This window comes from Spea bombifrons, chromosome 3, assembly GCF_027358695.1.
Source record: "Spea bombifrons isolate aSpeBom1 chromosome 3, aSpeBom1.2.pri, whole genome shotgun sequence".
Taxonomy (NCBI): domain Eukaryota; kingdom Metazoa; phylum Chordata; class Amphibia; order Anura; family Pelobatidae; genus Spea; species Spea bombifrons.
This window is the reverse complement of record NC_071089.1, coordinates 8,793,037-8,807,869: the sequence shown is the minus strand read 5'-3', so window position 1 is coordinate 8,807,869 and position 14,833 is coordinate 8,793,037. Positions and strand designations below refer to the sequence as shown.

Below are 14,833 nucleotides of genomic sequence, written 5' to 3'. Positions count from 1 at the left end.
GGCCTGGCTTATCTGTTTTGCTAGTTTTTCCATCTTTCTCCTACAAATCCGTGTTTCTCGGTGTTAAAAAAAATAAAAAAAAAATAAAAGATTATTATTCATTAACCAAGTATTTCCTAAACATGAAAAAAAGTTATAGGGAAGCCAAACGAGGGGAGGCTCAATAAGTCACCCACCAATACCCCACCTAGTTCCAGCTATGCCCCACCCCTTTTTTGTATGTACCCCCCATATCTGAATATTACAGTAACCCGAATACTTTGTACTTAGATTCCCCGATGATAAAAAACCCCAAAACACCTGAAAAAATAGCGCTGTACCAACAGTATATAAAATGTTTCGTAAAAGTAAATCACACCGGTTATGCGCATGTTGAATGCTATGTTTTCATTCTTACGATTTTACTTCAATCTCATGCCATTTATTTGTCAACATCCAGTGAAGTTCCTGAGTATTATACACTTTAATACAGATGTCACGACCTTCAATTTCCTTCCATCTCCGTAGATGATGTTACTGAACAATTCCTCTACAAGACTGTCAACATCGAGATAAATGTGAAGATTTCACATGAAAGAATCCAGAACAAGTGTTTTCCCATTTTATTTACTTTCATAATCACATCTGAACTGTGCTGAGCAAACAGATTTCTGTCGATGGGTTGTCTACAACTCTTATCATGCTCAGCCCATAATAGAAAATATGGTTAGCAAAACAAAAAGAAATATACAACCCTTTGGAATCGCTTTTCTCATGAAAGCCACTTCTTAACTAGATTTATTTGTATAATATTTTATATAATTATTAGGTCTAGGAATCAACGTACAAGCACTTGCATGGTCCCGTGCAAAGTTGCACATGGAGACTAGCAACGTTTAATGGCGACTGGCAAGGTGTCCACAGCACTCATGAGCAATTTGCAAATACCTGTTGGGTAACTCACAGATTCGCACTTGGGGTCACTTTGCTGTTTTCATGGAAACCAAGGACATTTCTAGCTGTAACACAATTACAGAAGGGTTTTCCAATGATCAATTGGCCTTTTTAAGCTTAAATATGGATTACCAAACAGAATGTGCCATTGAAACACAGGAGGGATGGGAGTGATAAAGGGCTATTGGAACACAGGAGTGATGGGAGTGATAAAGGGCCATTGGAACACAGGAGTGATGGGAGTGATAAACGGCCATTGAAACACAGGAGTGATGGGAGTGATAAACGGCCATTGGAACACAGGAGTGATGGGAGTGATAAAGGGCCTCTGTATGCCTATGAAGACATTCCATTAAAAATATTTTCTTTCAAGAACAAGGACATTTCTAAGTGACCCCAAACTTTTGCACAGTAGTGTATATGCAAGTCCGTTTTTCTGAAGCTGCAAGCGCTCACATCCGCACAATATTGGCCCCCTGTCAGTAAACACGTGGTTGCTGGTTGGATGTACATGGATGAACGTTAGGTTGTTATAGTTTTATGTGTGCAGCTGGAGCGGAAATATTAGTAAGTAGGGGGCCCCATTGGACCAATGTGAGATTGGCTGAAGGCGAAAATTATGTCTGTTGGCTCAACCGGCGCACCCGGGTGTAAGTGAGACTGGCCAAAGCATACAGTGGTGTCTTTTGGCACAACTGACCTGAACCGAACGTGGTTTGGGTGTATGTAAGACTTGCCGAAGGCGACGGTGGTGTCTGTTGGCACAACTAGTGTACAAGATGGTCAGGCCTAAACCGGATCATTAGTATAAAGAGATATAAGCACCAACAAGACAGATCAGGAGAGAACATCCAAGGTCAATACTGGATCAGTAGTATGAAGACAAAACAGAATCCAGTACAGGACAGAGGAAGAACACTTTGGATCCAAAGGATCTGAGCAATCCAGAGGTCAAACCAGAAGACTGGTAAACGAAGCAACAATGAATCACCAAAACAGAATGACTGATACATAACCAAGAGCTCCGGTATACCTGAGCAGCTGCTAAGTGGGGATTTATACCCAGTGAAGGGAAACCATGGCCACCACGTGCACCTTCAGCCCCTCTTTCCTTACCAGTTACATCAGCCACATCCCCAAAATCTCACCGCGCACACACGCTGCCCCCGCCTGTTGAGCTGCTGACACAGAATATGTGTGACCAGCACTGCGGGAAACGACCTTGCGCACATGGCCTCCCCTGGATGCCCCCAGCCAGGTACCACTCCGTGCCCGAGCTTGGTAGCGGGGAGGGCACCTCCATTGTGGGACACGGCCTTTAGGTTCATCACACACGCATGTAAGTATGTAGGCTCTTTGCTTTATTATGTACTTTGACTTAATTGACAATTTTCTTTTTTTTTTCTTGAGCTGCAACCTTTCCCTCAGTCAGATCTTCTACTCGTACAACACTTACCTGCTGTACCAATTAGCAAACTCGGATGCTAACATGAAAGAAATCATCTCGTTTTTTTTTTCTAAGGTCCGGCTTTCCCACAATTAAAATATGCAGAGACTCTATTCTTTATTACCACCAGGAGATAAATGACTGGTTTTCCTTGCTGAAGAATATATAATGGTTAAAAAGTCACTTTTTTCTTCTAGCGCTACATAAATCACAGAACTAGTCAATATTTAATAATGCTTGCCTTGGACTGGAGTCCCTTGATCACCCCTGTCATGTATAATAGCTCCCTCTCCGATATCTTTGACATAAAAGCCCGGCTTTACTGCAATACTAACATGCAGAGGGTCATTACAGATCGACATTTACCTTAATCTGTGACTGCCAACCATGAACCGATAAATTCCAGAAGATTCCACTGGGAGAAATCAGTAAACTTCTCAGTGGAAAGAAATGAAAGAAAATTCTGCCGAGAACAGAATATATTTTCTACAAGGGCTGCTTAGCAAATGGATTCTGACTTGTGAAAGTTCTCTCGCTGTAAAGCTTTGCAACATTTAATGCCATTTTGATGGTTTGAAAGACAGGATAACAACCGCTGATGACATGTTATACAAGGGAAGCAGAAATTTACCGTAAAAAAAAAAATAAAAAAAAAAGGAGAAAAAAAAACCACATAAAAAAAATAAATAAAATGCACTGTAATATATATATTAAATATTATAAAACTAATATAACATCCAACTTTTTTATACTTTTTTTTTAATGCCTAGAGGGATTTTTTTTCATTTATCTTTTTTTTTTTTTCCGATCATCGCTTCTACACCTCATATTCATACAAGTTCTGCAAAATACATCAAAGGGGACATGGCTGCCTTTTGAAAGAGGTCAACAGAGACCTCCTATCATATATTAATCTCTTTAGCACATATGCTTGGCAAAATGGTACACAAAACAGAGTGTTTTGGATCATTCTTTTGGGACTGCTGTACAGATAGAAACTTTTTTTTCTAGCGTGGCTGCCGTGAGAATGAAAAAATAGAAGGATGGTTGAATTATAGGATGTTTTTATGATTGTGATGTGTATTTATTTATTAAACTACTGTACAATCAAAGATAAAAAAAAACTGGAATTCTGCTGGAACACTAAAAATACTGAAATACTGAAAGTCGGAATCCAAGCAAGATTATTAATATATATGCAGTTAGTATATAAAAAGACTTGGTGTTACCAATGTATATACACAGGTATGGGATATTACCAAAAAAGAACATGGAACTCTGTTGGTTCTTTTCAATGGTTTTCCATTATTACATTATATTTTATTTACAGAGCGCCAGCAGATTCCGTAGCGCAGCTAAAAGAGCGGAGAGTGAAAATTAACGGTAACATTAAATTCGACAATATACGGAACTGACCATAAGATTATCCAGTTAAGCAGAAGGCTCTGAGCATGTCTAACTTATGTAGATTATATTTACATTATGGCCGTAAGTTATTGAGGTCACTTTAATATCAACAGTTAACTGATGCGTCACCGGTTAAGTTGCATACAGCCTGCATATTCATTAATGCACATGTTGATGCAAATTCATGCTATTGTGATAGTTGGGAGTTGTAGTTGACTTCATGTGAGTTGATTTTCAGCTTGTAAGACCTCAACTACAACTCACAAAATCACCCCCACACAACAATGTTACCCCTCACACCCCTGGACATTGGGTGAGGGTAATGGGGAGGTATAATTAATGATTAATGATTATAATATTTAAGCCCCCTATCCCACTAAATAGGGGATTGGGGTGTAAGGAGAGAATATGTGGAGGCACATTAGGTGCCCTATAAACATCAGGGGAAATTCTCCAACTCCTCATTGGTTTAATGGAGGTTCCAGGAGCCTCCTGTTTTATACAATTGATTTCATTTTTTTTGTTCTGACTGGCAGCCCAGTGTAAATGAGAGCCCAATAAGTGAATATGCCCAATATCGCACCACCTTGATATAAATATGCAATCAGACTGTATCATCCAAGCATAAAGTTGGCATAAAATGGATATTAATTACCTTTCATTTCATAAAATAATCCATCAACAATAACACTGTACGTTATGTTTCCATTGGGCTTTTCTGGTCCTTGCCATTTTATTTGAATGCCTCTTGGTCCATCGGTAATAGAATGCACCCGGATATTTCCTTCAGGCTGTGATTCTTCTGTATGAGCTTCAACCTGCAAAATATTCATAGCAGTAGTACAGTTTTACACAAAAGCTAGAAAATAGGGTGTGCTGTAAGAGATATTCAATATCACCATCACACCCCAATACAGTATAAGGGATTGCACCACGCTTACTGGTGTTACCAGTAATCGACATTAAGACATTGGAAGATTGTGGATGGACCGAAATTGTTTATTTTTCAATTGTTGTAAGGAATACATTTTTACTAAAAGTTCTATGGCATAACTTTAAAGAAATTACTGGTAACATCATAAAAGGATCTTGGGGAACACCAATATATCAAAAATACACAAAACTAGGAATCCTACAAAAGCCCAAGTATCACCATTTGTTGCTGAATGGAACTTCCAGTCCAGATCCACGGAATCCTCATCTCGCGTGTCCTCTTTTCCCCCACTCAAGGCTTGCCATGTCAATGCGGTCACTCAATTACAGGGCCAGTCCAGCCATCATATGCACTTTAGTGGTTTCCCTTGCAAATGTATGGGTGGATTCCCTTTCCCCATCCCCCATCCATTTGCCATGTAGGAGATGTGTTTAGCCGAACACATATCTAATGCCACATTATATACCGGTATTAAGCCATTCATCTCTAGCACTGGCTAGGTGGGCATTCTGAGTGGTCCAACGAGACCCCCTGTGCACGTCTGCAGGTAGCACTCCCATTGATTCCAAAAGGAGCACTTGTCTGTCATTGATTGGCAACTTTAAGAAGCCAATTGGTGATGTGAAATCGAACCATAGAAGAAGCTTTATTATGCATTCATTGATCAGGAGGCTGCCTTGGACACTGGAGTGTCTCTTTAAACTCAACTGCAGCTCACAAAGGTTCAATGCGTATTTGTTTGATATTCAGCTTCCAGTACCAATATTGGATATATGCACAAATTAACATTACCACGGAAACAGAGAGTTTTGAATCACTAAAAACATCCTGTCTTACATAAAATACCTATTTTTTATGCTCATACCCTTCTTCCGTTCTCTTTTTTTTTTTTTTTTTTTTTTTTTTAACGTCCTACATACTTTAAGTTAAAAATGAAGAAACTGGTCTGGCACAGGTCCAGCCAAGCTTTTAAGACAAAATATTCATCAGAGTGATACAAGCTATGAAATGTTTAATGGTAATAAAGTGAGCATTTCTGTTCCAACCATACATGATGTGAGCAAAGTTGGAATCGGTTCAAAGAGAGGGTTCCGATTTAATTTAGACAATTAGGGATTTTGTAAAGCTCTCCGTAAAATACAGAATATGGCATGTCTGAAAGTTATGATTGCATTTTTTTTAGGTCCTTGTATTTATAAAGAACATTGAAAGAAAGCTAAGAGGAAGACCGGGACAACATAATAGGTTATTCAGTTAATATATCAAGTTTATTATTAAATTGCTTTTGACTTGATTATGAATCGGATAATTTAGTACTCTTATCTAGCCTGCCAAGGTCTAGCATTTGACAATATGATGAAAGTCACTGAGTTTGATGGGACAAGTCTTTCTTGCTAGTCTAGGCTTAGTAGTCAGACAGTGTGGTAGATTCTTTAACGGTAGCCAAATGCCCCATTGTAAGAATGATTGCTAGTACTACTAAATGCCCAAACTCTTCCCGGAATTTTTTTTTTAAGTATGTCAAATTTAGCCAGATTTTTTTCCAGGGAATGCTGAATTGTCATGTGACACAAAAACAGGCACTGATAGGAATTTATAGCGGACATTTTTTTTTGGAATGTATGGGATGTAACACTGGCATGTGATACAAAAACACCACTACAGTATATAGAAAAAGCAGGACCACCTTTACCACAAGGCAAATGGGGTAGCCAAACATGAAGGCCAACGGTGTATTCCCTTAGGTCCCCTCACAGGAGGTCTCTGCTAGTAGAGACACATACCTCATGCTCTGTCAATGAGGATTGGTTCGAGAAAGACTTCTGATTTACCCATAGCTACACAACCCACCCATAACTTGCCCACAGACTTCACCAAATGAAACATTTTTTCTTAATGGTAAAAACAAAGGAACTTAGGGGGCTACAAACAAGCTTCTGTCTGCCATGTACCACATGAAGCATTGTAGGGCTTTGGCTCTGGAAGCCCTAGGCCTAGGCACTAATAATTGGCAATTAGTAATGTTTTTTTATGAAAATGGGTGGAACATGCCAAAAAATGGTGAGGGGGGGAGTAGTATTCACACAAATCACCCATAGGCCTTCTATGCTTCCTATAGTGCTAATTTGCCATGTGGGAAAGCCAGCACTGGGTGTAGAAAGCAATGGGCGCCTCAATTAGGAATTTGTAGATATACCTCATAACTTTCCAAGGTAGGCTACTTGGAGATCTCCTTTTTCTGGGGGAGTGGGTTCATGTAGGAGTGGAGCGAGCCCCACATAGGGTTTGTTCCTGGAGACTCCAGAGCAAACCTAGAGAGTCCCCGGGGATGCCTGCACAGCTCATTGAGCTCTGATAATTCTAGAACAGAACATCACACCCAGTGCTTCATCACACCTATTTAGCTAAATCAAATCACTCCGTTGTGTTTTTAGGATACTAAAGTATTTTTCAAAGGCACCTTCTGGAAGATGTGTCTCGCAGAGAGATTTGTTCATTCTTTCCAATTTTTTTTTACATTTTTTGATCTAATCTAAGCAAATGTTGAACATTCCTCTAGTATTCTAATTAATTTGCACAATTTCCCTCAAACTGACACTTACCTCTTCTCCTTGGGCACAGCCTTTTGCAGTACATGCTTGAAGCCTGAAGGAATGTTTACTCCAGGGAGAGAGTCCATCCACAAAACAGCTAAGTTGTGAAGAATTCTGCATTAAGATTCCGTTCATATACAGTCCGTAACCAGTTATAATACCTAAGAAAAAATGCATGTTACCTTTTTTTCCAGTTTAAATGTAAACGTTTGTATTGACTTTAAAGTTAAGTGAAATGCAGGTATAATAATATATTATTTAACTGTTAACAATATTAAACCTGCTTATTTTAGTCCCATACTGTAACTTCTTGCACATAATGTATATAAGATAGAAGGACTTGTCTAAAATACTAAGCCCATTCTCAATTTTTTGTGTATCATCAAGACAAAATATTATCAAATATTTTTTGAAAACACATATAGCTGAATGTTCATAACTTAATCGATCCAGGAATTAAGAAGTGTTTTGTTTGGTCTAATATGCCATTAGGGATATCTTTGAAAGGCCGAAGCCATGGGAAAATCTCTGAAATAGTGGAGAAGTAGCTAATACACATTAAAAAAAAAAAAGAAATAAATAAAAAATATTATATATATATATATATATATATATATATATATAAATTTCTGATTGTACAGTGACAAGAAAGAAAAAGTAAGTGAACCCTTTGGAATCTGTGTATAAATTTGTCTTAAAATATGATTTTCCGTTAAATTACAATAATGAACAAACATAATCTGTTTTAACTAATGACACACAAATTGTTGTAATGTTCTTGTCCATATTGGATACATCATTCAAACGTTCAGAATTGGAAAAAATATGTGAACCCCCTATGCTAATGACTTCAAGAAAAGCTAATTGGAGTCAGGAGTTAGCAAACCTGGAGTCCAATGTGTTTTAGAGCTACTTTGACAAAAACCACTAAAATATTTTGAGTTTGCTATTCACAAAAAGCATCTGTTCATGTGAACCATGTCTCACAAAAAGAAATCTCAGAAGAACTACAATCAAGAACTGTTGGTAAAGCTGGTAATGGTTACAAAATAATTTCAAAGAGTTTACATTTTCATCAGTCTGTAGCACTGATGCTACTCTCCCTATAAGTGGGTTCCCAGCCAAGATGATTCCAAGGGCACAACCCAGAATGCTCAATGAGGTAAAAAAGAACCCCAGAGTAACAGCTAAAGGCTTAAGGTATCATTGAAACTGGTTAACATCTCTGTTTACAAGTCTACCATTTGCAAAACATTGGGCAGGCATGGAGTCCAAGGATATCACAGAAGAAACCACTGTTCTCTAATTTAACATCAATGTTTACCTTGACACTCCACAGTGCTTCTGGGAATATGTTTTGTGGATTGAGGAAACTAAAGTTGAATTGTGACAATGAATTCCCACCTTTATCAAGATATCATACAGGATAGGTTGGCTGTCCTCCAGATGAAGCTTACTAGAGGTTGGGTGATGCAGCAGGACAATTGCCCTAAACATTGTAAATCTACAGAATGGCTTAAAAAAATCTGTCTTTTGGAGCGGCCAAGTCAGAGCCTATTAGAGATGCCGTGGAATGACCTCAAGAGAGCCGTTCACAGCAGGCATCCCAGGAATATGGCTGTTTTGTAAGGAAGAATGGTCCAAAATAAACATTGTGCAGGTCTGATTCGCAGCTACCAAGTGTTTGGTTGAGGTTACTGCTGCCAAAGGAGGCTCGACCAGTTAATAAATCCAAGGGTTCACCCACTTTTCCCACCCGCACTGTGAATGTTCAATGGGTGAGTTCAACAAAGATGACAGATCATAGTTGTTAGGCTATTAGTTAAAACAAATTGTGTTTGTTCATTGTTGTAACATAGATGAAGATCAGACCATATTTTGAGACACATTTTTACACTTCCAGAAAGACATCTACACCTGTATAATCAAGTAGTAAGCTCTTTTTTTCTTTAATTAGTGGTTTTATGCATTTTCAGGCGTTCTTATTATAAAATCAAATTTCTTTGATTAATCCATTATTACAGAGAGAATTTTTTAAAACGTGCTTTTCCACTTAGTGCTCGCTAGTTTTTAAAAGGAATAAATCGTTGCAGATGTTGAATTTACTTCTTTCCTCAGAATCTTTTACGAAGCTTTTTCCGCTGATGTGGCAACAACCTATCAGTGCCTTCTTTTCCCTTACACAATTATTAAGTCTTTGCAGGAAAAATAATATGAATAAGGCAACATTTTGATTTATCTCTGGGAAGGGTTTGGGCATTCACCAGTACTGGGATTTTTTTATTTTTTTTTAATGCGGCACTTAAAAAAAGTATTAAATTGTGCAGATCAGGTTAAAAAAAAAGATGTTTAAGTAAAAATACCTTATTATATAATACCTTTATATATAACGCACGCTATGTCATCAGGTAGCCGGTGGCCTTAAAATGACAGGCCCACCCCATCATTATCATTTTGCGTGATTTTAATTTATTCCATATACATAAAATATACATTAACAATTTAACCCATGTTATGCTGGGTTCACCCCAGCCTGTCATTTTACTAAACTAAAATAAAGCAGCGATCCAGGGTCCTTGTTAACTTTGATCTGAAACACAAACCCTTTTAGCCACTGAATAAGAGAGTAGTCTACATACAGATCATTTCTCTTCCACCAAAGGCATGTCTGTACTTCAATGCGTTTCAAGGGCGCGAGGGTTATATCAGTCAAAGGAACCTTACAATATATTTAGGAAACCTGAGCAGACTTTTTTTCACTGCCTACTTTGTATGCGTGCGCACATATGAATTAAGACAAGGACATGCAAGATATATAGCAACAATTTCAGAGCCTCGTATGCAAAAACTAAGAGAAATAATCTACCTTACAACTGCAATATTAAGTAAAAACGACTTAAAGGGACAATCCAGCCATCATATGTACATCGGTGTATAGCTGAGAGGTCCCTTTAAATGATCATGGTGTCCCCACCTTACAAATGCATTGGGGGCTCTGCAGAATCCCCCCATAAGCATACCTGGGAACTTCTGGGCTCCGGCTACCCGGAGCCTTCCCTTGCGGGACGCGGCCGGGACTGCCCAAAATTATTACCTATGCACTCAATATACTGAGACCTTTTAACATTATTAACCCCTTAAGGACAATGGGCGGTCTCTAAACCCATTGAAAACAATGCATTTTGAGCCCATACAAATTTGGCTGAAAACATCTCCTGTAAGTCAAGTACCCGGGGAAGCACCAAATGCATATGGGGGCTCTGTAGCATCCCTCTATGTTAGAATAAGGGGGGCCACATGAAAATGGAAAGGGGCCACTCAGCTATCATATGCATTAAGGTACTCATGATGGTTGAACTGTCCTTTTCACCACTTGAGAAGCAAAGATTCATGTTTACTAACATCTCTTTTACTATGAATTTTATTTTTAAAAAAAACAGTTTCTTATTATTTATTATGGGTGTTTTTTGTACTCAATCAGGGTAAAATAAATTAATATTTTTTATCGCTATGCACCATATATGCGCAGTACTGTAGTTACCATTCGAAGAGTAACTTGCCAGGTTTGGTGTTCTACCTAGTCATAGTCATTGGCCTCCTTTATCATTATTCAGGGACTTTTTAATTGCCATGTGATACAAAATCCTGATAGGAGGAATCTTCATTTTTTCGGCTGTAACCCCTTATGGACAATGGGCGGTCCCGAAACACATTGAAAACAATGCATTTTGAGCCTGTACCTGTACGGGCTTTGTCATTAAAATGGGTTAAAAGCTTTTTTTATACATAATTATTGCTTACATTTTTTGAAAGGCATTAGTCGGTGTCTCTAAACATATAAATCAAACCAAACTATTAGTTCTCTGCCTTTGGCAGCTTTATCAGAGAATCGGCATTGTCGCCATTCGGACAAATTCTTATCTCTGTAGCATTTTTCTTCTGCTCGGAAGCAACAATTAACTTTTACAACTAATTCCATATCAGCCAATATTTTAATGACCGTTAAACAAAATATATAAACTTTTTTTTGTTATTGATAGTAAAAAAAAACACCAAGTAAATGAGTAAATGATAACCATACTTATGAACTCCCCAGGATGGACCACCCTGCTTCCCCCGGACACTCTGGGTCAGACCCGGAGACTTCCCAGGTGTGGTTATAACTTGTTTTTAACTGCAGTGAAGTCTTGTAAGGTTTAAGGAGAATACATCACATACCGTTAGGGAATATAGGCTCAGTCCAGGAGATGTTGAAAGAGTAAGGTGAATGAGACTGGATTAATGGAGGCTTCACTCCTTCCGGTATACTTTCGTCAGTTGTGATTGTGCTTATCTTGCTTGTTGTACATCCTCCTGCCGTACAAGCCTTACAAGCAAACAACAGAATGGATTGTTTTCATTCGGGCTTATCAATATTAGAGTAACTTAGGTCGACATTGACATAAACCTGGTTTTATCTAATTGTGTTCCAATAAACTCCCTTTATCTGCAGACCTGGAGTTCGCCATTGTCGTCAGTCATGTGATATTTTGGGTGACTTTCCTTGCTCAATCACCACACTGAGCTGATGCTTTATGGCAATGCTAATGAAGTCAGTTCATCCATAGAGCCATTCTATTGTATCCCACTGGCAGCATGATCAAAAGTATTGGTGTCTAGTAGATCGGGCTCATAAAGACAGCCTACTGTTAAGAGACCTGGATCATTGATCATGAGATCTATAAAACAATATATGGCTATAAAAGTCACTGATTTTTGAAAGTGTTATATTTAAAATATTATTTATATTTTATTATTAAAATAAATTAAAGTGACCGTTTTAAAAAAAATACATATATGCATAATAACATCTTATTTAACAGAACTTTGGGGTTTTTTACTCCAAGGGATTAGAAATATTTAAATTTATTTGGAATAAAGACAACGCCGTGATTTCTAAATGTCCCAACTGCATTTAAATGAATGATTTTTTTTTTACTAGACACCATGCGATATATTTTTAGACACCGACATAAAGTAAAATGCTGGACTGATTCATACCCAACATTACCTTTGCAATCTAAAGATTAGTTACACAGGATATGCAGATGAAAGAATGCAACATATTGATTTTTTTTTGCCTCATTTTTAATTGCCTGACACCGTTTTTTACAATTTAGTGTTCAAGTGATAATAACTACGAATATATTTAGATATTCCGAGTGTATTTAAAATACAATAATGTATGCATGCTATCCACATCAATGTTAATTTATTCATAATCAAGGGAAGAATATTTCATATGGTATTCATCAAAACAAATATCCATACATAGAATTCCAAGTTAAGTGAGAAGTCTGGGGAAAAAAAACAAACTTTCATATTTTATATATATTTATTTAGCTTCTTATTTTGGGGCATTTCTTAGTTTTAGAAAAGTTTTGTTTGTAGCATAGTTACTGCGTTAGTTTAATATAAAAGTAATGGTTTGTAATTTGAGTTTGCATCCCGTACGCATAATGTCTACACCACGCAAAACTTAGTAACTTAAGAATACTGTTTGATATATAAAAATAATAAATGAGAGTTTTCAAAGATTGTTGTCCTTTTATTAACCCCTTAAGGACAATGGGCTGTCCCTAAACCCATTGAAAACAATGCATTTTGAGCCTGTACATGTACGGGCTTTGTCATTAAGGGGTTAACATTTTATTTGAACGTTAAAGAGAAAGTTTAGCGTCCCCGACCATACTTAACCCCTTAAGGACAATGGGGGGGTCCCTAAACCAATGGAAAACAATGCATTTTGAGCACGTACATCTACAGGCTTTGTCATTAAGGGGTTAAGTACTATGTGAGTAACAGTAATCCTCTGTGGGTACTTTAACATGCTTTCTTCCAAAACCAAATTAAATGAAAGGTCTAACCTGACCAAGACCTTACAGTCCTGCTGCCGCATCTACCCTCCCCAGCCATGGTTCGACGTTTCTTGCCACTGATTGGCTGCATGTGGCAGCCAATCAGTGGCGGAAAAGTACAGCCATTGAATCCAGTGATCGTGTATCCCGCGCGTGGGGGGGTGTTAACTAGCCCCCCACCTGCAGCGTTCCCCAAGCTAATAAACACTACCCAGTGATGAGTAAAACCTACATAAAACAGCAATTCTTCTGTGTAAATCCTGTTAGCTTGTTGAGTGAACCCCACTGTCATTGTATATTTAAATGTATTAAATACTCACACTTATTCTTATAAAATGCGTGGAGCCGGGGGATAGCCGTCTAATGGTGTAGTCTAAAAAAAGTTCCGTGCTGTTGTAGGCAACATCCCAACTGCTATTATCTTTTGAGATGTGTATCATATAGCGTTCAAGAACTCCATTGACTGCCTCTGGCTCGTTCCACCTGCCAAAAAGACAACATTCCTCCACTTTATTCTATCACACCATTTGTTAAAATGCAAATATATTATAAAGAAATTTATAAATATAATCATTTTATTATTTGACGTTTGGAAATTCTTTACAAAGAGATAAAGAACAAAGAGATATTTTTGGACATCATTACAGTATATCTTCCGTGAAAGACAGGACGATCTAATCCATTCTGTCAACAGCGTCTACTTGTTGGGAATGTAGGGTATTTCACAGGGCAAATTTTGTTCCATTTTAAAGTCATTGGCCCATATTTAGAAACACACCAATATATTATTATTATTTAATGTTTTATATAGCGCCGTCATATTCCGTAGCGCTGTACAATGGGTAGACAGGACATATCGAGTAGTATATAACATAACAATTTGAACACGGGAGGCGAACGATATGTCCCCCAGCATCGCATTTAGCAATTTGCTTGATGTTTGCCCTTCGTAAATACACTCTAATCAGAAAAGTTAAATATTTTTATTCACCAACAAAATTATATATTTTTAAATAACCTGCTAAAAAAACCTTCATAAAAGCATAATTACCTTACTGCAACTCCATTTTACCTTTTTGTTAATATTTATACATTTTCTTATTAGTTAGTAATGTAATGTAGATAAATGAATAAGCAACAAAAATGAAATTGACCTACTGCACAAATATACTTGTGGGATCCAGAATGGTCACGTTTGGGGCATCCACGCGATCTGGCGGACTCTGCGCGGTGTATAATGTGACCTGGGTACTGTTTGCACAACCAGCAAGCGTGCAAGCGCTCAGAACAAAGTGATGGGCAGTAAAGGTCCCCAGTGCTGGAAGAAAAATGCAATATGAGGTCACGTCATGACATCATTTTCCAACTAAGGCTATAATAATACAGAATTGTGGACATACAATGTTTTAACTGTTATTAACTATTAAATACATTTGTGAGAGTATACGTAACCCTATATACTGCTCATCTTTTCAAGTTTTATTACATGTGGACTAACATTCAAATGTTTGGGGTCACTTAGAAATGTCCTTGATTTTGAAAGAAAAGCTAATTTTGTCCATTAAAATAACATGAAATGGACCAGAAATCCAGCCCAGACGGGGTTAATGTTGTAAATGAC

At 37.7% G+C, this 14,833-nt stretch overlaps 1 protein-coding gene across 1 annotated transcript in view; it reads right to left on the bottom strand.

Annotated features, from left to right (window-relative positions):
- Positions 1-14,833, bottom strand: part of USH2A (usherin) — a 266,301-nt gene that overhangs the window by 124,664 nt on the left and 126,804 nt on the right. Inside the window, exons 33-37 of the mRNA XM_053459159.1 lie at positions 14,371-14,530; positions 13,533-13,695; positions 11,534-11,681; positions 7,325-7,476; positions 4,452-4,605 (exon numbers count right to left, since the gene is read on the bottom strand). Coding sequence (XP_053315134.1) covers positions 4,452-4,605; positions 7,325-7,476; positions 11,534-11,681; positions 13,533-13,695; positions 14,371-14,530 — 777 coding nt within the window. The remainder of the gene's footprint in view (positions 1-4,451; positions 4,606-7,324; positions 7,477-11,533; positions 11,682-13,532; positions 13,696-14,370; positions 14,531-14,833) is intronic.